General features: G+C 37.5%; 1 protein-coding gene across 3 annotated transcripts in view; it reads right to left on the minus strand.

The window, feature by feature from the left end:
• The window catches only part of LOC124403767 (dnaJ homolog subfamily C member 13-like), a 97,557-nt gene that overhangs the window by 3,863 nt on the left and 69,383 nt on the right, over positions 1-24,311 (minus strand). For all 3 annotated transcript variants that reach the window (XM_046877512.1, XM_046877511.1, XM_046877510.1), the window contains exons 37-55: positions 19,336-19,471; positions 15,524-15,708; positions 15,355-15,429; positions 14,012-14,131; positions 12,063-12,446; positions 11,538-11,651; positions 11,159-11,275; positions 9,674-9,848; positions 9,432-9,523; positions 9,088-9,187; positions 8,810-8,884; positions 8,347-8,459; positions 7,288-7,457; positions 6,616-6,658; positions 5,078-5,251; positions 4,659-4,838; positions 1,618-1,758; positions 949-1,092; positions 128-227 (exon numbers count right to left, since the gene is read on the minus strand). In XM_046877512.1, the coding sequence (XP_046733468.1) occupies positions 128-227; positions 949-1,092; positions 1,618-1,758; positions 4,659-4,838; positions 5,078-5,251; positions 6,616-6,658; positions 7,288-7,457; positions 8,347-8,459; positions 8,810-8,884; positions 9,088-9,187; positions 9,432-9,523; positions 9,674-9,848; positions 11,159-11,275; positions 11,538-11,651; positions 12,063-12,446; positions 14,012-14,131; positions 15,355-15,429; positions 15,524-15,708; positions 19,336-19,471 (2,638 nt within the window). The remainder of the gene's footprint in view (positions 1-127; positions 228-948; positions 1,093-1,617; positions 1,759-4,658; positions 4,839-5,077; positions 5,252-6,615; positions 6,659-7,287; positions 7,458-8,346; positions 8,460-8,809; positions 8,885-9,087; positions 9,188-9,431; positions 9,524-9,673; positions 9,849-11,158; positions 11,276-11,537; positions 11,652-12,062; positions 12,447-14,011; positions 14,132-15,354; positions 15,430-15,523; positions 15,709-19,335; positions 19,472-24,311) is intronic.

Here is a 24,311-nt window from a genome sequence, read left to right on the forward strand (position 1 = left end):
AAGATGAGCTACAACTGATAATTTATATCACACACCTTTGCAAGCTGTGTGCATCATCTTGAAAAAAGCCAGATGCTGTGTTTTGTAGCATAGGATTACAACCAGTAAGCGTGTGTGGATGTTATACCTTGCAGAAAGCCCGCGGTCTGCGAATCCGAGATGAAGAGATCGTGTTTTTGATCTTTGAAGGCACTCCACACAGTGGATCGTGACAGGATTTCATTCACCTGCAACAACACTACAATCTTAGATTTTGTGTCTTACCATCTTTTGCATTTCAGTGTCTACAACAAATTAGTATTCAGTCAAATAGGTAATTACTAGAATAATTTACATGAAATGGTTCTGTGGTACTACTACAGCCAGAAAATCATTGCACTCAAACATTCCTGTATAGAGCCTGATAATCTACATGTTAATCTTTTGATTTTAAATATAGTGAAGGACATGGTGAAGGACACATCCATATGACTGCATGGAACTGGACTGCAAGATTATGTCAAGCGTATCAAACTGCCTTTGACTGTTTGCATTTAACCCATAGTGCACCCAAGTGTCAACAAGGCACACACAGCTATCTACATTATGTATAGAAAATATAATAAGATATAAGATAAGGCCCCCTATTTTCCACTTCTCTGTGGTCTAGTTCTGATGCTCATATGCACCAACTGTAGGTGCATTCAGCGGTGTACAGCGGGCAATGGCACCAGCTTGCAGATATGCAGCCACATACACAGCAAGCTTTGAAATGCACCGTGTTCAACTTTGAGTACTGACTTTCCATTTGCTGCCTAATTTTTCACCGCTTGACTGATTATACCGTTAACGTGTTATTATGTTATTCACTACAGCTTTTGTTAATTATGTTAAGGCTGATTGGTGTATTAGTTGTGCTTTTAATTATTTTACTGTGTGTGTCTTTGGGTGTGCGTGCGAGTTCCTCACCTGTTCTCCATACTGCAGACTGCGAGTCATGGATTTAAGAGTTTTGACGATTTGGGCTTTAGTTGCTGAGGGGTTGTCCAGAGTCTCTAATCCCACTCCCTCTAAAAGCTTCAGCAAATATGGCACCAATTCTACTCTAAGCGCCTGCATACAAAACCCACACCACCACACTAATTAACATACATATATAAATTCATTATACAATGAAATGGTTGATATCAGAAATTAGATAATTAAATTTAATTTCATTGTGGTCACAGTTTTATAGATGTTCGAACATATGTCTGCAAATTAAGGTTTAATATTGAAGTACTTTGCAATTGTAAAGATTAGCCCTTTTTGCTACTGACTTTACAAAATCACATCAAACTAATTAAACACTCACTGTGTACATTCCCCAATTTATTTTGCTACTGTATGTCAAGCACAAACGCTAACAATATGAACAAGATATTGTGGTGACTGTAAATTCTTAGAAGCATGTATTGAAGTAAAACCCTATCAGGTTAAGGGTAAAATGGAATCAAGGTGAGTAGATCTGTGTGGAAAAAACGCTGAAAAAAATCCTGGGGATTCAAAATCTACCTATAATTACTACATTGCTATTGTGTTAGTCCAGGAGTAACATCACTGCACCTTGCAATCAAAGAGAAATTGTAAGTGTGATACCTGTGCAACTAGGTCGGTTTGCTCTCGCTGGAACATGCGGTTGAGAGCTTCACATGCTAGTCCTGCCATATCAGCTCTGACCTTCATCCCACACATCAAAGGCCCAATCGTCTCCAAACATGCCATGGTTCGCACACATAACTGTAAAGTGTGGGTTCACAAAAACGTATCTAATTAAGTGAATGATGTGCGTTACACCACTTTTTACATTTGGTTTCCACTTTTTACAAACCAGTAGTTACTAGACAAACTAACAATCAAAAGTAAATTCTCATTTAAATACCTGCTTGCAAACCCTTTGCCATCAATCACTGCTTCTTTGTGAGTCCACCAGTGCTTTGTCTTTTTAATAATAAACCAAAAATTGCATTTCACTCAAAATAAAATGTATACTAGCTCTCAAATATGTTTGTATTTTAGCCTAATAATGTCTTTAGTTGGCATTTACATTTGAAATTTGCTTCTGTTAACTCATTATGAAGTCTAAAGAGCTGTAACTGTCACAAAATATTTCTGGACCTACCATAAGTTGGGGTGTGTTTTCGCACAAAGATAGGAGCAACACAAGCAGCATTGTTCAGACACCTGCCTGTGTATTTTAGCTACTTCTGGAGGATTCAAAATTTACTTCTACTAGATAGCATAGTAACAGTAAATATATATAATAGTAAATACATACACAGTATCTTACAAAAGTGGGTTCACCCCTCACAATTCAGCAACCATTTCAGTATTTCGGGGACAGTACTATAGATATGAAACTTGGATATGTTTTAGAGTAGCCAATGTCCAGCTTCCATAGCTGTACAGATTTACTGTCCCCTGAAAACAACTCAACATAGAGAAATTAATGCCATAGTGCCAAATAGCTGGCAACAAAAGTAATTTATAACAGCTGTATGTCATGTAACCATGCTAAGCCACAAGTACTGTTCATCATGTTCATGATTTTGTCTGTTTGACAGGACCATACAAATTTGTTTATTTTGTGTATTTCTAACTATTGTGTGTGTATGTGTAATACATGTACACCAGAGGTGGGAAGTAATGAAGTACAAATTCTTTGTTACTTTAATTAAGTAGATGTTTCTGGTATCAGTACTTTACTTCACTATTTATTTTTTGGATAACATTTTACTTTCACTCTTTACATTTTTACACAAATATCTGTACTTTCTACTACTTACATTTTCAAACCAACCTCGTTACTTTTAGTATTATTTCTTCTCATTGAGCTCTGTTTCCAGCCTATCAACCCTTCATTGCGCGGCTTTTTCCACTATATCACTGGTATATTATTTCCTGGCTATCAGACGTAGACAACAATAAACAAGGCAACAAGAGGAATGATTACCGTGAAATCAGAGGGAGTCACCGATGTGAAAATAAATAAAAACAAAGACATTCCTCAACACCCATGGCCATATATGAGGGAGATGTTCAAAATTATTAAATTCGCCATCAAATTCGAGAAAGCACATACAGGTAATCTAACGTTTTATTGTTATATCTTTGTTGTCATGAGCCATTTTAATGTTTAAAGTTTTTTCCCTACAATTTTGTTTATATTTTATATAAGGGATGCTGCCACATGTTGCTATTTTTTTAAATAAGGATCTTAATGTTTAAAATCTGAGGTTAAGTCAGATAGTTTCTCTATGTTTTAGAACTGCTGTGCAGGTGAAGTATAAATGATAAAGTTCCTGTTTGAACTTCACTTATATATATATATATATATATATATATATATATATATATATATATATATATATATATATACATACATACACATATATACACACACACATACATATATACATACAAAAGTATTGGGACACATGACCTTTTCTGCTATATGCGGTTCTTCTCCAAACTATTAGTACGTCTTTAGATGCACTATAATAACATTTTGCATTCACTTAAACTTGAAAACCCAAACCTGTTCCAGCATGGCAATGCCCCGGTGCACAAAGTGAGCTCATGGAAGATCTTGAGTGGGCATGCTATAGAGCTCTGATCTTATCCCTACTGAACACCTTTGGGATGAATTGGAACGCTGACCCCAGGACTCCTCACCTCACCTACATCAGTACCTGCCTTTTGTAATACCTATGTGGCTGATGAACACAAATCTCAATGAGCACACTCCAAAAATCTAGTGGAACATCTTCCCAGAAGAGTGGAGGGAATGATAAGAGCAAATTAGGACTAAATGTTGAATTTAGCCTGGCTACATTCAGTTTTTTTATTAATACATTAATATAATGTGAGGTTCAGTTACCAGCGTGACACCAAAACAGGTAACAGTAACCGCTACTTTTTACTTAAGTACATGTCAGAGCCCAAACTTTTTTACTTTAACTTTTACTGAAGTCTTTTAAAACATGAGTATCTGTACTTCTGCTTAAGTAAACGATGTGTATAATTTTGCCACCTCTGATGTACACTATCTAGAATTGTATATGCATTTTTAGACAAAATGCGAGTATGCTTAGTGGTAAAGTGGTATTATATCTAATACCAGGCCATGAGAGTTTTCAGGACAGAACTACTATCAACAACACATCTTTTAAACCAGTTCCACTAGTTTGGGAACCCCTGGTTAAACTGTAAAAAATTTTAAAGCATGAAAGTTAAATGTGAAATCAATAATAAGTTGTTATTTGCTGTGTTATGCTATCTACGTAGGTGTTAGATGTTACTTAGTGGTTGGTAAATTTCAGATGGTACTGCTAAACTATCCCCCAAGCTCCTGGAGTGATGTGGTAACCCTAATACTAATCTTAGATGCCTGATTCTATTAATGTGCTATGTGGTTGCAGTGTGATTCTAGCTGGTTGCAAGGGTTTTTCTAGATGGTGACACGTGTGTTTCTAAGTGGTTGCTATGCTATTTCAACTAACTACTAGGATGTTGCTAGGTGGTGCTATGGTATTCTAGGTGGTTGCCAGGTGGCCGGCATGGTATTTTAGGAGAACTCACAAGCCATTCCACCAAAACATTTAGGAAATACACTTAGAAAACACTGTGTGTAGGTGTACCTCATTCTCTGAGAGGACATGGATGAGGCGGATGGAGCTTTTAGGAACAGCATTGTTCTTGTGATTGAGAGCTGCTAAGATTCGAGGCAGGTGACCAAGCGGAGGAACCTGATCAGCCAACTGAGTCTGAGTACTGAACAAGCACACAGCTGCTGTGGTGGCCGTTTCTAACGCCTCTCCCTGAGATACAAGATGCCAAGAAACACAAAGAAAAAGCAACAAAAGCAAAGAACACAAGTATGAAAGGAAAAAAGAATACAGAAGAAAATAACAGAGGAAAAAATAAGAGAGAAGGAGAACATGAATAGATGAAGAAAGGCAAGGGGACGGACATTATTATTTTAAATTAAGACAAATCATGTAAGTATTTCATTTTGTGGATAAAATATATTAAAGCTTTTTTATGTGCACAAACTCACATTAGGGTTGTTTTTCTCCAGCAGCTCAGTGAGGGTCTCGAGCAAGGAGACCAGAAATTCTCGAGGCTTGCGTAGCACCCAGCCTGGCTGAGAAATGAAGATGCGCAGGAACACTCCACCCACCTCCAGCTCACCCTGCTCTGCTGCATATGGTATTGTGAAACCTTCAGGAAGCTACACAAACACACAAAGATCATGTAAACAAATAATTGTTTGTTTAAACAATTTACACCCCTTCAGAAATAAACTATTATAACTATTATATATCCCAATAAAATAGAATGTCATTAAAAAGTTGATCTATTTTAGTAATTCAATACAAAAAGTGAAATTCGTAAATCATATAGATTCACTGATTTATTTCTTTACATTTTGATGATTATGGCTTAAAGCTAATGAAAACCCAAAATTCAGTATCTCAAAAAATTTGAATATTACTTAAGACTAATAAAAAGATAAAATAAAAATAAGAACAGATTTTTAACACAAAAATAATGCACTACTGAAAAGTATGAACATGTACAGAATCTCAATACTCTGTCAGGGCTCCTTTTGCATATATTACTGCAGTGGCATGGAGGTGACCGTTCTGTGATGCTGCTGATGTGTTATGGAAGCCCAGGTTGATCTGATGGCGCCCTTAGCTCTTTTACGTTGTTGGGTCTGGTGTCTCATATCTTCCTCTTTACAAGACTCTAATAATTCTCCATGGGGTTTAGGTCGGGTGAGTTTTCTGGCCAATCAAGCACATGAATACCATGGTCCTTAAACCAGGTATAAGTGCTTTTGGTAGTGTGGGCAGGTGCCAAATCCTGCTAAAATATTAAATCAGCATCTCCAAAAAGCTGGTCAGCAGAGGGAAGCAAACATTGCTCTAAAACTTCCTGGTAGACAGCTGTGCTGGCCTTGGACCTTCGACTCCCCAAACCACCACTGACTGTGCAAATTTTACACTGGACCTGAAATGAAAGGCACAATTTTATTTTCTTTCATCTGAAAAGATGAGCAAAAGTCCAGTCCTTTTTGTCCTTTGCCAGGTAAGACACCTCTGACGTTGTCTCTGGTTCAGGAGTAGCTTGACACAAGGAATGCGTCAGTTGTAGCCCATGGATACGTCTGTGTGTGGTGGCTCTTCAAGCATTGACTCCAGCTGCAGTCCACACTTTGTGAATCTCCCCAAATTCTTGAATAGGCTTCGTTTCACCTTTTTCTACCACATTATTTCTTTCCATTTAACTTTCCATTAATGTGCTTGGATACAGCACTCCGTGAACAGCAGCTTCTTTAGTGATGACCTTTTGTGTCTTACCCTCCATGTTCAGGGGGTCAATGATCGTCTTTTGGACAACTGTCAATCAGCAGTCTTCCCCCATGATTGTTAAAATAAATAAAACACTTGAAATATATCAGTGAATCTATATTATATACAGGTTTCACTTGTATTGAATTACTAAAATAAATCAACACTTTAATGATATTCTAATTTATTGGGATGCACCTGTACATATTATAAAATACATTATTTTATAATATTTCACCTTCCAAATGGCATCAGGATTATCTTTCTGCAGCCTGAAGTGTCTGCAAGAAAAAAATAAGACCAAAAAAGTTGCGAGAACATATAACAAGAAAATTGGGATGAAATTCCTAAAATCTGTTTATGATATCACAGTATGTTTCATAAAAAAAATCTTTGCATTCTCAAGAAATGAAGTTGTTCATAAAATCAAGACACATATTTGGGTATCAAATATAATCATCGAACCATCATCAAATATTCCATTGATTGGTTTGTATAAATTAATGTAAAGGAAACTCACTGTGAACCTTAAATTATCTGCTTCAAATCATATAATTGACAATTACTGCAATTTAATATGCACAATATGCTGTCAAATAAATGTGCATTGAAATGAAGTGAGAAAATAAAGTGTGTAAATGTGAGGCCATCTTTGCTAGTTCACAAGATCATATACTTCCTACTTTTTTGTTTTGGCTTTCATGTTTAAATGCTTTAGCTGAAACATATGCAAACAAGTTCTCTCCAAGAAGTAAAGACAGACCTTTAGTCTGTGCTTATAGTAGATGTCATTCCCAGCTTTGCCTTTCATTGAGTTTGGGCCAATCTATCCATGTATTAAGCATTAATTTAACTTTAAGTGTTATATAAATGTTTGCATGTACTAAATGGAAATAGAGGAGCCACTCACTCAAGCATCATTTCCCTGACAGTAGTGGAGACAGTCTCTCTTGATGCATCGTTCCAAATCAGTTCTGGGTTTTCATGTGTGCCCTCAAAAATGTGCACAGCAGCTTCAGCATTGTCCCGCATGGCGTCCATGAAAACGCCAGGCAGAAAACGTAACAGGATCAGACGCACCTGTGCTCCAAAGAAGACAGTAGGAAAGGGGGAAAGGACAGAATCCAAAAACAAAAAGGTTAAAGATATAATTAACAGAATAGATTCTGCTGAAGTCCTGAATAAAACTGTGCTTTCTTGTGATTTACCCAGCTGTATCATACCTCTTCAATAAACTTCAAATTTTACAGTGCCACAGAGTGAACTTAATCAGAGCACAATCAGAAGAATGCCCTTAATACCATGGAGGGGGTGGTGGTGGTTGGGGTGTCCCCAAGCAAAGAAAGCTTTGTGGATGTAATCTACTGATTCAATGTAACTGTGATATAGACAATTATATAAAATCTTTATCCTAGATATATGTAAATCTTGAGTATTTAAAAATATAGATGTAATGCATATTTACTTGTCCTACTAAAATTTTACAATCTCCAAATTTTTAGCTCATACAAAAACACAATTTGCTGCATAATAAAAAAGTTAGACCATCTTTACGTTTGTCAATTGATGAACATGAAAATGACAATGCAGTAAAAAACCAAAAAAAAACCAAAAAAACATTTCTGCAAATTAAATCAATTTTAAATCAGGTTTTTTATTTAGGGGAAAATGAGGTAGAAAACTTGAGTCAAAATTAAACCATCCTTATCTGGGTGACATCGGAAAATTATTAATAATCACCTTCTGTAATGTCAAAAAGGGCAACTGTGTAACCAGAAAATGAATTATAGTTTAACATGTTATTTTGATTACAGTCATTTGGGTTACAATATATCCCTAATTTTATGATGATGATTTTTTTTTTTAATAAACACTTTCAAAATGTTTGGGTTACATGAATGCATTTACCACTGTGTTTGTTAAAATGATTCTTCACCTAACTCTTCACACTAGTTTTTTGGAATCTTACCTTGGGGCCTACAAGTTTGTCTGAAGTCATTTTGGAGAAGAGTTCAGCAGTCTGAGTGCGCACCTGAGGGTGGGTGGAATTACAGAACAGATCCAACAGGTAGATCAGTGCACCTGTAAAATAAGAGCATCAGAGTGATTCCCCTAATTTGTCCAATTCAGCTATAAAGCATGAAGAAGAACTACTATTGTGGTTGCTCTGAGGCATGTAAAGCTAGTTAAAAAATGCTGCTAATAATCAGGAGACAGATATCACACACTGTGCTCATGCACACATGCATGAGCTCTCAAAATTTCATGCACAGATTTTTTTGAGCTCACAGCCATAGATTGATGTGGCATCATCAGAATTCCATCTTGCATTCGCAAGATGATACAGCCAAAGCTTTTCTCGTGCCCTACAGCAGATGTTAAATTAGATATGTAGACAATATAGTGGTTTAAATAAGCAGATTCAGCCTTACCTTTGGCCATTGCCTCTTTGACAATCTTTGTGTTGGAAGTGAGGGCATACAAAGTCTCGAGAACAAGCTGCCTGCCTGTGTATGTATCATGTTCATGAACAAAAAATAAAATCAGTTTACAAAACATTTTTAGAATCTACAATGTGAAAGTAGCCAACCTTTTTCTTAAATTCATACTATTTTTTTAAATTATGAGAATTTGCTAGTTGTTAACTAACTTGAGTGCCGTTTAAATAATTATTTCTTGTGTAATATTGAAAAGGGATGGAATGGCTTACTGGATGGTAAGGAGTGCAGCAACAACAGCAAATTGGCCAACACCAGGGAATCAGCAATATTGCTGACACATTCTTGGTTAGAAGTCACTTTGTTCATAACCTGAAATAAATGTGATCTAGTAAGTTTTACAGTTTAAAAACTCTTCAATTACCTCTAATGAACATCTTATGATTATATTTAATTATGAATCTTTGGATACATCTGTGATGTTTTACAGCCAAAAACTATTTCAGTTTAAAATATTTGGAAACGTAATAAGCATCAGGAGATCACGCTAGTCACCAAAATATAGGTTTAAGCCAATAGAATAAAAGGTTTGTGTGTGTGGCAGAGTTCAAAGCACCTCAAGGACTAACTGTTGAACTTTTCCAGCCCCATGGACTCTGAGCAGGGAAAAGAGCAGCTTGAAATGGCCAATGCACTCTGTTTCTGATCCTGTAAAAGAGCATAAATGATCACTTTAAGGTTACACACTCATAGCAACCTTATCACTAGCTAAATATAGCTCTAAATCTGTACTCCATATACCATTAAAAGTAACTAGAAATAAATAAATTTTCTCTGTAATCCTTATATAGGTGTTACCTGGGTTGTTCTTGATAACATTGCAGAGAGCTTCCAAAGCCATCTCAGCCCAGTGTAGTCTGTGAGCGTGCTGCTGTGACACTTTATTTGTCTGTGTCATAGCCAGTAATGTGTGGAGGTACTGTGCCTGAGAACCAACATAGTCCAGAAGACTTCCCGCAAACAACTTTGGAGACTGAGACAGGCAGAAAGACATCAGAAATAAAGCAATTCTTAAAGAATTATGTGTATACATACACACACACACACACACACACACACACACACACACACACACACACGTATATATATATCCATATCTATCTATCAGTCTATCTATCTATATATATGGATATCATTATGTAAATTTGGTAAACATTACTTTTGACTTGGTATGGTGCATGCTTTTTTTTTTGGTTTGAGTTAATACATTTTACATGTTTGTATGTTCATCATTTTGCATTATTAGGAAGGTTCTTCAGATTAAAAAAAAAAAGTCCATTCAAAAGTGTCTATGCCCTACAAAGGCTCAGTTACAATAAGAACTATTAAACATCTCAATAAATACCAGTCAGAAAACACTTACATCTTTAAGTCAAGTTTTATTATTGCACAATCACTTATATAACTGACTAACATAAAATATATTGTAGGCACTACAAAAAACTAATGTATATAAATAAAGGAATGTAATGAGAAACTGTTCAATGTTGAGGCTATGATACCATGCTAAAGTTGTAAATTATTAGTATTTTATTTAATTTTAAATGAATTGTTTGTGTTATTTAAATTAAAACAAAGCAATTTTCAGGTTTTTATTTATTAAATTATAAAAGATATTTCATATATATATATATATATACACACACACGTGTATGTATATATATATATATATATATATATATATATATATATATATATATATATATATATATATATATATATATATATATATATATATATATTAAAATCATCTAGTTATTTAACTCTTTTCATATTGTCCTCATATTCAAACCTTACACGATGTCAGCTGATGTTTTGCTTAGAATTATCCGTATCCGTTTACATAAAATGGATGATCAAACTTCAGTTATTCTAATAAAAATCAACACAGTTGAATCTCAGAAATATCAAGCTATGTGAATTATAACACATTGATGCTTACATACTTAATTATTTTTACACCAAACACATTAGTAAAAAAACTATTGACTTTACATCTGTCACTATAGTACTGTCCAATCCATGCTGTTAAAGTAAATTAATCTTATGACCAATTAAATACCAGTTTTAACATTTTGCTAAATCAACACTTTTTCCACTGGTTTAAGGGCCTCCTGTGTTTTCGTAATTTCTAAATAAAGGGCAACAACAATCTAATTTTATCAAAAACAGGACAAAGCCAATGAATTATGTAAATACATTTCTACAAAAATAGTTTATTAGCCTCTAACAAAAATTTATGAATTACTTATTGTAATATCATGTAATAATAATGTTTCTCACCTCCAGGGGAAAGCTAGGCTGCTCGTTATAAATGCGAACAAAGATCTCTCCCACAATGAGCTCTTTACTGTGCTCGCTGAAGACAAACTCTGCTCCAAAGTCTTTGTCGCATTCACCCTGTAAATGCAAAGCCAATGAGAAATAAGTTAATGAGAAAATAAGGTCAGCCTGATGGACACAAAGGATCTGCACACATTTCAGCACCATCACTACCAAACTTACTTTAACACTTCTGACTCAACTTATCTACTATATATACTGGTAAGGCTTTTAGTTAATTAAACTATATGTAATACTGAGAGCAGAGCAGGTGATTATTTAGTGAGATGTACATTATGCCCCACAATTTATGTAAGAAACATGAGCCGTTTTCTCTTACCCTCTTTATGTTTCCTTCCTGCTGTGCTTCAAGAAATTCAAGGAGCTCAGCTCTGGTTCCATTGTTCCAGATCAGATACGGAGTCTCAGAGTTGGAGTTAACCAACTTTAACACCTACAGTAAAGCAATGACCCTTAAATCAGCACAAGTTCAATGTATTGTAACATACTTTTAAATGTGTAAACTTTACATATAGTTTGATGCACAATATGGTCCAAGAAGTGTGTTTATTTCATAATCTATGAAATACCACTAAATATGCCAAATTAATGCTTCAAACCAGGACAACCGTCTCTAACATAATCCGAGATGTTATTTATTAAGCATTAAAGAAATGCCTCAAATTGTTTAAATTAAGGCAAAAAAAAAAAAATGCTATTTATAAATCATAAATTAGTTTATTGTTAATCACTAATTAATTAATACTAGATGAGTAAAATGCATCAGTTCCTTATTAATTAGATCAGATCACACAAACTATGTAACAAAATAAATAAACAAACATCAGCTATTAATTGTTCTCACCTCAGCAGGTGAGCTGATGCCTAGTTTGCGAGCAATGTATGGTGTGAGCATGGCTGCCAGACTTTTCCTGACTGTTGGGTTCTCTGGAGGTGGCTCTGGGCCACCCCCATTCTGCTTTGTCCAGTCAACCTCTGCTCCAGCACTGTATCCTCCAAGTCGACCAAGAGCTATAAGACTTAATTTGGCCAGGCTGTTGGCCACATGCTGCTGGTTGGTTTCCTGATTGGCCTGGACCCCACTCTCCTCCAAAGTGAAGTCATAGTTAAAAAGGCTGAGAAGAAGTGGCCAGAGAGCACCAGCCTGATACACACGCGTCTGAAGAAAAAAGTCTACAGAGAACGAGCTCACACACTCCACAGCTAGTGAGCCTAGACGAGGAAGAACCTGGAAAAAAAAAGACTTGTAATGAGCATAAAATCTTTTTTTTTTTTTTTTTTTTTTACATTTGCTACAGTGAAAGAACCACTGATGGATGGCATAATATTCACTGCTGATATCACAATATAATATGCTATATTGTTTCAGCCTTAATACACTGTGTGTATGTATGTATATGTATATGTATATATATATATATATATATATATATATATATATATATATATATATATATATATATATATACACACACACACACACACACACACACTGTACCTCAGACATTATATATATATATATATATATATATATATATATATATATATATATATATATATATATATATATATATATATATATGTATGTGTGCGTGTACAAGCTGCATATTTACACACACGTGTGTGTGTGTGTGTGTGTGTGTGTGTGTGTGTGTGTGTGTGTGTGTGTGTATAAATATGCAGCTTGTATAGTACTATAGATTTCTAAAAATAACTCAACACACAGCAATATTGTTTAAATTGTTGGCAACAAAAGTAAACATGTCAAAACTGTGTCCAAAGTGTCTATATTTTGTGTGAGCATCATTGTTATCTACACTGCTTTAATCCTCCTGGGCATTGAATTCACCAGAGCTGCACATGTTGTTGCTGGGAGCCTCTTCCACTCCTCCATTATGAAATAATGGAGCTGCTGGATGTTAGACACATGTTGCTTCTCCACCTTCCACCCCACAGGTCACCTTCAGCTTACTCAGCGAGGTAGTTGGCGTCTTGGTGGTGTGTTTGGGGTTGTTATCATGTTGGAAATCTGCCGTTCAGCCCAGTTACTGAAGGGAGGGCATCATGTTCTACTTCAAAATGTCACAGTACATGTTGGAATTCACGTTTCCTTTGATAAACTGCAGCTCCCCGGTACCAGCAGCACTCATGCAGACCCAGAGCATGATGTAGCCACCACCATGTTTGACTGTAGGCAAGACACGATATACTTGGTACTCCTCACCAGGGCGTTGTCACACATGCTGGACACCATCTGAGCCAAACTAGTTTATCTTGGTCTCATACGACCACATGACATGGTGGTAATTCATGCTCTTGGACAGGTTGTCTTCAGCAAACTATTTGCAGGCTTTCTTGTGAGCCAGCATAAGAAGAGGCTTCTTTCTGGGATAACGGCCATGCAAACCGACATGTTGCAGTGTGTGGTATATAGTCTGAGCACTGATAAGCAAACCTTCCGCTTCTGCCACCTCTGCAATGCTGGCAGCACTCATGCTTCTCTTTTTAAAAAGCCAGTTTCTGTACATGACGCACAGCACGAGGACTCAACTTCTTTTCCGTCTTAGAAGATACATGAGATACAGAGATACATGATGCACAGTTCACAGTGTTCAAAACTAGTTTAGACATTTGGCCTTGTTGTATTTTCAATCAAGTTGATCAACTCAAATCACAGAAACCTTGTATAGACAGACAGGGCGAAAACAATGTTTGTATAAATCACATCAAAATAATTTCAGCCTGGTCTTGAGAAAAGCAGAAATGGACGAAAAGAGATGGGTGTTTACTCACCTTCCCATAGTAAAGTATGTGACAAACGTCTCTAATGATGTTTGGAAGCTCAATGATTTTCTCTCTGCACTCCTCAAACTGTGCAGCTACACTGTAGCACCTACAGATGTGGCCGCACACCTGTTAACCAACAAACATTTCCAGAAAATCTATTCCAAAACTTTCAACAAACAGCATGTGAGACAATATTATGCATATACTATCACAGGAACCTGTTGTTTACATATAAAGTTTATGATGTCAAAATGATGTAACATGAGGGGTGTCAAACTCAGGCCAGCAGGCCAAATCTGGTGTAATTATATTTGGCCCGCAAGATCATATAAAATGTGTATTAGAGCTGGCCCGCCAGTATATAGCGAATACACCGCTAATACTACAAATCCCAGAATGCTTTGTTAGTGCGTTTGCGCATCAGTCGAGACCGCTGAAAAACTCTGTGTACTCAGTGCTGAATTTACCCGGAGATTTACCGACTTTGAAGCCCAGAAATGCAGATTTGAACTGCTCAGTAATCCGTTTGTGGTTGACGTGGAAGCGCACCAACCAACTTCCAAATGGAGCTGATTGAACTCCAGTGTAGAGACCTGCTCAAGTCAAAGTACGACTCTGTGTGTGCTGCAGAGTTTCTATGTTTCCTCCCCGACACACTGCTCCAACTCCGTGCCCAAGCTGCCCAAATCCTCTCTGTGTTCACCAGCACATATCTGTGTGTGAACAAAACACCACTCAGGAGTCTCACTGATGAACACCTTCACTCTATCCTGAGGATTTCCTCAGCTCAGAGCCTAAACCCAGACATGATGCACTTGTATCTAAGAAGAGATTCAGGTATCTGTCTTCAACCAATGAATGAATGTTGTCTTTATGCACTTTTCTTACTCCAAGGCATGGACTGTTAATGGTTGAAAGATTGCTTTTTTTAATTGAAGGAAATTATTATTTTTGGTTTTGTTGTTGGCCTGTGAAAAATGATTTACATTATAAAGGAATTCGAAAGTCTATAGATAGAGCGAGGCAGACATAAGAAGAAACAAATACCACTAATGTGTGTTTTATTTGAAATTTAATTTCTCATGTGTTCATAATATTAAACTTTGGTTGTTCCAGATTTAATGTTTATGCAAAACTAAAGTTTGTTTCCATATGAAAAGGTTCAACATTACACATCTAGAGAGAAGGGAAAACATGCACAATTGCTGTCATTTTTTCAATAAATATTGAGTTTGGCCCGCGACTTCGTCCCAGTTTTTAATTTTGGCCCACTGTGATTTGAGTTTGACACCCCGACTTTAGATTTTTACAGTTAAATAAGGAATTGAGTTAGGCACAGTGTCTCACACCTGTACTGCCATGTCATCCATTTTGCTGGATGCTGTGAGCACAGCCACACAACGAGAAAGTGCCTCAAGCAGGACCTAAAAGAAAAAGCATAAAATGTTATTTTGAATTGGGTATACACTCCAGAAATCTTTGCTTAGAATTAATTTGATAAAAAAAAAATCCTCAGACCTCAATGCCATTTTCTCGCCTTAGTTCCTCTGCATTGAGTGCTGAGCAGTTGACCGTGTGGAAGGTCAGCTCAGATGCTGCTGGCAAAAGTGGAGATGTTTTCGAGAAAAGTTGCGTATCGCTAGTCTCCATGGTAATAGTTTTAATAAGCATCGGGTAGCCTGCATACTTATATGGCTCCAGTTCTGAGAAAACACAGCTCTGTTATTTATTATCATGTTATAGCATCAACTTCATTCAAATGTCTGTTTCTTTTTCTTACCAGTTCTATTTCATCCTATTAAGTACATGTATGCAAGCCAAAATACATAGCTTTCATGTATTTATGCATATTATATGGTAATATAATTGTAACAGTCAAGGCAATAAAGTCGTCGTCTTCTTTCGATTGCTCCCATTAGGGGTCGCCACAGCGGATCATCCGTCCCCAACCCCTCATCCTATACATCTGCCTCTTTCAAATTATCCACCTGCATGTCTTCCCTCATCACATCCATAAACCTACACCTTGGCCTTCCTCTTTTCCCCCTTCCTGGAGGCTCCAACCTCAGCATTCTCCTACCGATATACCCTATGTCTCTCTTATGCACGTGTCCAAACCATCTCAACCTCCCTCAAATCGGCCCCAAAACCTCCCACATCCGCAGTCCCTTTAATAAACTAATTTCAAATTCTGTCCATCATCATCATTCCCAATATAAATTTCGCCATCTTCAGCTCTGCTACCTCCAGCTCCACCTCCTGTCTTTTACTCAATGCCACTGTCTCTAAACCATACAACATAGCAGGTCTCACCACAGTCCTATAAACTTTCCCTTTCACTCTTGCCAATACTCTTCTATCACAAATCTCTCCTGCCACTCTTCTCCACCCACTTCACCCTGCCTGTACTCTTTTCTTCACTTCTAACACACACTCCATTACTTGCACAGTTTTGCAATTCCTTTGACCCCAGGTATTAAACTCATCCACCTTCATCACCTCTTTTTTACCTTATCTGCAGCACGTACTGCCACCTCTCCAAACCTTTCCCAACCTGCTCCCTACTCTTGCCACAAATCACAATATCATCTGAAAACATCATAATCCATAGATACGGCTGTCTGATCTCCACCAACCTGTCCATCACCACTGCAAACATAAACCAGTCTGTTGTTCCTACTGCACACTTTAATGCTGTCACACTGTCCTCATACATGTCCTGCACCACCCTCACATACTTCTCTGCCACACCTGACTTCCTCATACAATAGAGCAACTCCTCTCTTGGCACTCTGTCGTATGCTTTCTCTAAATCCACAAACACACAATGCAACTCCTTCTGACCATCTGTATACTTCTCCATCAACATTTTTAAAGCAAATATTGCATTTGTAGTGCACTTCCTTAGCATTAAACCATACTGTTGATCACAGATAGTCACCTTTTTCCTTAGCCTGGCTTCCACTACTCTTTCCCATAACTTCATGGTGTGACTGATCAACTTAATTCCCCTGTAGTTACTGCAGGTCTGCACATCTCCCTTATTCTTAAAGATCGGTACCAGCACACTCCTCCTCCATTCCTTAGGCATCCTCTCACCTTCCAAAATCTTGTTAAACAATCTATTTAAAAACTCCACACCAAACTTTCCACTCTTAATCCTCTTAATTGCTACTTTCACTTGCTTCTTACTAATCCTATCCACTGCCTTCTTCACCATCTCCACACCATCTAACCTTCTCTCTCATTTTTCTCATTCATCAGCTGCTCAAAACACTTTCCTCATTAGTCAACACGTTTTCATCTGCATCCTTTATTGCTCTAACTTGCAGCACATCCTTTCCAAATAGACGGGACAGATAGAATAACAATACAATATTAATAACTAGTTATTGTTAACAAATAAAGACCTGACAGTGTATGGATGGCATCACAAGCTTTTAAAATATGTAAAATCAACCATCTATCTAAAGAAAATAATTCCTGCTGTCCCATTCTATGCATCTCTGTAATTTGACAACAATATCATTGCACCCCATTATCAATCAACACAATCTGGAAGGCACTGCTAAATCAACTTTGAAGTTACTTGCTCATCTTTTTAGTGAAAATAATTTTCTTTTGCAAGAAAACATCCAAACTGAATTACATCCTATGAATTCCCAAATTACACTACACTATATGTTTATATGCAATAACTGGGTTTATTGTATACAGTGGGTACTGAAAGTATTCAGACCCCCTCTAAATTTTTATTCTTTGTTATATTGCAGCCAATTGCATAAAATCAAAGTTACTTTCTTTTCCTCATTAATGTACACAAAGCACCCCATATTGACAGAAAAAACACAGAATTGTTGACATTGTTGCAAATTTATTAAAAAAGAAAAACTGAAATATCACATGTTCCTTAGTATTCAGACCCTTTGCTGTGACACTCATATTTAACTCAGGTGCTATCCATTTCTACTGATCATCCTTGAGATGGTTCTACACCTTCATTTGAGTCCAGCTGTGTTTGATTTATACTGATTGGACTTGATTAGGAAAGCCACACAACTGTCTATAAAAGACCTTACAGATCACAATGCATGTCAGAGCAAATGAGAATCATGAGGTCAAAGGAACTGCCTGAAGAGCTCAGAGACAGAATTGTGGCAAGGCAAAGATCTGGCCAAGGTTACAAAAACATTTCTGCTGCACTTAAGGTTCCTAAGAGCACAGTGGCCTCCATAATCCTTAAATGGAAGACGTTTGGGACAACCAGAACCCTTCCTAGAGCTGGCCGTCCGGCCAAACTGAGCTATCGGAGAGAAAAACCTTGGTGAGAGAGGTAAAGAAGAACCCAAAGATCACTGTGGCTGAGCTCCAGAGATGCAGTCGGCCATCAACCATCACTGCAGCCCTCCACCAGTCAGGGCTTTATGGCAGAGTGACCCGAAGGAAGCCTCTCCTCTGTGCAAGACACATGAAAGCCCACATGCAGTTTGCTAAAAAAACACCTAAAGGACTCCAAGATGATAAGAAATAAGATTATCTGGTCTGATGAGACCAAGATAGAACTTTTTGGCCTTAATTCTGAACAGTATGTGTGGAGAAAACCAGCCACTGCTCATCACCTGTCCAATACAGTCCCAACATTGAAGCATGGTGGTGGCAGCATCATGCTGTGGGGGTGTTTTTCAGCTGCAGGGACAGGACGACTGGTTGCAATCGAGGGAAAGATGAATGCGGCCAAGTACAGGAATGTCCTGGACGAAAACCTTCTCCAGAGTGCTCTGGACCTAACTTCCAACAAGACAATGACCCTAAGCACACAGCTAAAATAACGGAGTGGCTTCACAACAACTCAGTGACTGTTCTTGAATGGTCCAGCCAGTGCCCTGACTTAAACCCAATTTAGCATCTCTGGAGAGACCTAAAAATGGCTGTCCACCAAGTTTACCATCCAACCTGACAGAACTGAAGAGGATCTGCAAAGAGGAATGGCAGAGGATCCCCAAATGCAGGTGTAAAAAACTTGTTGCATCTTTCCCAAAAAGACTCATGACTGTATTAGATCAAAAGGGTGCTTTTACTAAATATTGAGCAAAGGGTCTGAATACTTAGGACCATGTGATATTTCAGTTTTTCTTTTTTTTAATAAATCTGCAACAATGTCAACAATTCTGTGTTTTTCTGTTAATATGGGGTGCTATGTGTACATTAATGAGGAAAAGAAATGAACTTAAATGATTTAGCAAATGGCTGCAATATAACAGAGTGAAAAATGTATGGGGGTCTGAATACTTTCCATACCCACTTTATGTGTTTGTAGAATAGTTAGGCACCTTGTTTATGTCGATTGAAGAGGATGCTCTGTGTCTTCAGGATAAGGATAATGTTTTCAGGGTCTGGTCCGTCTACAATTCTCGCAGACTTTGTACATAGAAACTCATATGCCTTGTTTACCTTTTCAAACATGTCCTACATGAGAGAAACAGATTTGCATGCACAGTTACTAATACAAATTGTGTGTCTACTATTGATATTGAATAAATGTTTATTGAATAAATTTTTTTTTTTAAAGTCAGGACCAGCAATGCTTTCTCCGCTGGCCTAAACACAGAATTACTTTAACTTACGTTGATATAATATATAAAAATTATTCCCAATAATTCTATTCATTTCATAGCATTTCTCTCAGGTGCACTGTGTCTGAAACTTTTTTGATGAATCTAAAGTCAGCAACTTGCACAAAGTGAGTGGCACCCTGATCCAAAACTACTACCACAGCATTTTAGCACAGTCTCCACACCAAAAACTCATCAAGCAGGTTTGGGATGAACTGGACAGAATGGTAAAAGCAACATCTAGACAATCAATTACAAGGCTTTACTCCTATTTCATGAGAATGAATTAATTTCATTAATTTCCTCATCAAAATCATCAACCTGCATTCTCGATCCCTTGCCTACAAAGTTTCCTCAAACAGATAATTCCAGAGGTAATTGAACGTTTTAAAAATAATAAACTCTTCCATTAGCACTGGTTATGTACCTAAATCCTTCAAACTGGCAGTTATCAACCCCCTACTTAAGAAACCTCACTTTGAACCATGTCAGCTGTCCAACTACAGGCCAATATCAAATCTCCCCTTTATATCCAAAATTTTGGAAAAGGTTGTAGCACCGCAGTTATGCACACACCTATTTATGAATAACATTTTTAAAATGTATCAGTCAGGATTTTGGCCTCATCATAGCACAGAGACGGTGCTAGTTAAGGTGGTAAATGACCTGTTATTGGCCTCTGATCAGGGTTTTGTCTATTTACTTGTTTTGCTCGACCTCAGTGCAGCTTTTCACACCATTGATCACACTATTCTGCTTGCTAGACTTGTGCTTGGCTCAGGTCTTATTTGACTGATCGCTATCAGTTTGTTAATGTAAATGGTGAGTTCTCCACACTCCCTGAGGTAAAGTTTGGTGTTCCTCAAGGATTTGTCTTAGGCCCACTGCTTTTTTTCTTTATATATGCTGCCTCTTGGTGAAATTATACATAAACATGGTATTCACTTCCATTGCTATGCTGATGATACACAGCTGTATATTTTAGCAAAGCCAGATGAGAGGGATCAGCTTAACAATGTTGAGAAGTGTGTAAAGGACATTAGACAGTGGATGCTTGATAACTTTCTTCTGCTCAACTCAGATAAGACGGAAGTACTTTTACTAGGACCACATGCAGCTAGAAGCAAACTTTCCGATTACGCATCATCTCTGGATGGTGTTTCTGTTTCAGCATGTACGGCTGTCAAAGACCTTGGTGTTATTATTGACCCTAGTCTTTCCTTTGAGGCTCATGTGAATAATATCACCAGGATCGCCTTCTTTCGCCTTAGAAATATTGCTAAAATTAGAAATATGTTGTCATTACAGTATGTAGAAAAACTAGTTCATGCTTTTGTTACTTCTAGATTAGACTACTGTAACGCTTTACTGTCTGGGTGTGCGAGTAAGTGCATAAATAAGCTTCAGTTAGTTTAGAATGCAGCAGCAAGAGTCCTCACTAGATCTAGGAAATATGACCACATCACCCCTGTTTTAATCAGTCTACACTGGCTCCCAATCAAATCTCGCATTTATTATAAAATACTACTACTGACGCATAAAGCACTTAACGATCTCGCACTGCAGTATCTGAGCGAACTTTTTTACCAGTATGATCCTCCACGCCTACTTAGATCAAAAGGTGCTGGCTATCTGTTGGTTCCTCAAATAACGAAGACTACAGCAGGGGGCAAATCTTTCTCTTATAAAGCCTCTTATAAAGCTTATAAAGTCTCAGTGTTCAAGTCGAGGTTGAAAATTTATTTATTTAGTCTAGCCTTTGATCAGTAGATTTTTCTTAGGTAAAGGCGCAGATCTGGAGGGAACATGAATATAGAGTGTTTGGTGAACTGGGATATTTGTATGTTGTCGTCCCCTCACATTCACATGTTCACTCAGGTTTGTTGACGGTGGTGTGGTGAATCGTCTCTTATCCCAGAGATCCCTCATGTTTGTGTTACCTTCTGGTTCTCCCTTTTAGTTATGCTGCCATAGCGAGTCTTGCCGGAGTCCAAACTGCACAGTGACATTAACTTTTATACAACAATAAGGACACTTAATAATCCAAATCTTACTCTTCCTGTCAACCTCTCTCTCTCTCTCTCTCTCTCTCTCTCTCTCTCTCTCTCGGTCGAGTTAAACATGCTCCTGAGGCTCCAGTGACCACTGTTCCTGCCCCTCTCCCCTTTGTGGATTTTTCCACTTCGTCCAGGTTTGCCTCTGGATAGTGTTCTCCTCGACTGGAGGCCACTCTGTGCAGCTTGGGACGGTTTCTCATCAACGCCTTGAGGATGAATTGGACTGTAGGTAATGTCAACAGTCTCCTACACTGATTCAGGACTACTTTTTGCTTCTGATCATCATCACTGTACCCCACAACATCGTATATCTGCTACAAATGAACATTCGGTGCAAGCCAGATGAGGATGGGTCCCCTTTTGAGCCTGGTTCCTCTCAAGGTTTCTTCCTTATGCCATCTCGGGGAGTTTTCCTTGCCACAGTCGGCACCAGCTTGCTCATCAGGGACAAACTTACTTATAAAGAACATATTCACTTTTAATCACCACATTATCTGTGTAAAGCTGCTTTGAGACAATGTTCATTGTTAAAAGCGCTATACAAATAACAATGAAATGAAATGAATTGAATAGAACCATTAGACTAGCTACTGTCAAAGAAACCTAGGCTTCCATTCCACCTCAGCAGTCCCCACAGACTGATCACCGCCATGCCACTCTGAATTGAGGCAGTAATTAAAGCAAAAGAAGCCACAACCAAGTATTGAGTACATATACAGTAAATGAACTTTCCAGAAGGTCAACAAATAACAAAAAATGATTTTTTTTTTAATTGGTCTTATAAAGTATTCTAATTTTTCGAGATGTTGTTCGAGAGTGAATTGGTGGGTTTTTGTTAATTGTCAGCCAAAATCATCACAATTCAAAGAAATAAACACTTGAAATATATTTATCTACAGTGGTGTGAAAAAGAGTTTGCACCCTTTCTTATTTCTTTTTTGTCACACTTTAAAGTTTCAGATCATCAAACTAGTTTAAATATTAGTAAAATATAACACAAGTGAACACAACATGCAGTTTTTAAATAAAGGATTTTATTATTAAGGGAAAACAAAATCCAAAACTACATGGCCCTGTGTGAAAAAGTGTTTGCCCCCTGAACCTAGACCTAAACCAGTTTGGCCACCCTTAGCAGCAACAACTGAAATCAAGCGTTTGTGATAACTTGCAATGAGTTTGTGACAGCGCTTTGGAGGAATTTTGGTCCACTTAACTATGCAGAATTGTTGTAATTCAGCCATATTGGAGGGTTTTCGAGCATTAACCGCCTTTTTAAGGTCATGCCACAGAATCTCAATAGGATTCAGGTCAGGACTTTGACTAGGCCACTCCAAAGTATTCATTATGTTTTACTTCAGCCATTCAGAGGTGGACTTGGTGTGTTTTGCATCATTGTCCTGCTGCAGAACCCAAGTTTGCTTCAGCTTGAGGTCACGAACAGATGGTCAGACATTCTTCTTCAGGATTTTTTGGTAAACAGCAGAATTCATGGTTTCATTCATCACAGCAGGTCTTCCAGGACCAGAATCACCAAAACTATTTTACTGTTGGTATTATGTTCGTTTTCTGAAATGCGGTGTTAGTTTTTTTCACCAGATGTAATACTGTGGACACACACCTTCCAAAAGGTTCAACTTCTGTCTCATCACACCACAGAGTATTTTCCCAAAAGTCTTGGGGATCATCAAGATGTTTTCTGGCAAAACTGCAATGAGCCTTTATGTTCTTTTTGCTCAGCAGTAGTTTTCGTATTGGAACATTTTTGCCCAGTGTCTTTCTTATGGTGGAGTCATGAACACTGACCTTAACTGAGGCAAGTGAGGCCTGCAGTTCTTTGGATGTTGTTGTGGGGTCTTTTGTAACCTCCTGGATGAGTCGTTGCTGTGCTCTTGGGGTATTTTTTTGTCCCTTGGATTTTGGTCGGCCGGCCACTTCTGAAAAGGTTCTCCACTGTTCCATGTTTTTGCCATTTGTGAATAATGGCTCTCACTGTGGTTTGCTGGAGTCCCAAAGCTTTAGAAATGGCTTTATAACCTTTTCCAGACTAATAGATCTCAATTACTTTCTTTTTAATTTCTTTCTCACAGGTGTGGCAGTAATCAGGCCTGGGTGTGGCTAGAGAAATTGAACTCAAATGTGATAAAACAGTTTTAACAGGGTGCAAAAACTTTCACACAGGGCCATGTAGTTTTGGATTTTGTTTTCCCTTAATAATAAAAACCTTCATTTAAAAACTGCATGTTGTGTTCACTTGTGTTATCTTTTACTAATATTTAAATTAGATGATGATCTAAAACATTAGTGTGACAAACATGCAAAATATAAGATATCAGGAAGGGGCAAACCAAAATACCAAAATCTCAAGGTCTGCCAACTGAACTATTACAACACTTCCTGTCTATTTAAACCAGTTAGGCCTATCCACTTCTGACAGAAAAAAAAGGTATTCTTGCAGAATGTTTTATTTAAATTTTTTAAAGCGGCACCTTAGTGTGGGAAATTATTTTACTTGAGTGAACAGATTTTCTCCTCACGTACATGTCCATGGAGTAATTTTGGAGCACATGTATGTTCCTCTTAAAGTTGTAATTACACAGTTTACCAGCGGGAGTTAAAATAACATGAGCCGGATTCTCT

The sequence above is a fragment of the Silurus meridionalis genome, chromosome 21 (genome assembly GCF_014805685.1).
Source record: "Silurus meridionalis isolate SWU-2019-XX chromosome 21, ASM1480568v1, whole genome shotgun sequence".
In the NCBI taxonomy this organism is placed as follows: domain Eukaryota; kingdom Metazoa; phylum Chordata; class Actinopteri; order Siluriformes; family Siluridae; genus Silurus; species Silurus meridionalis.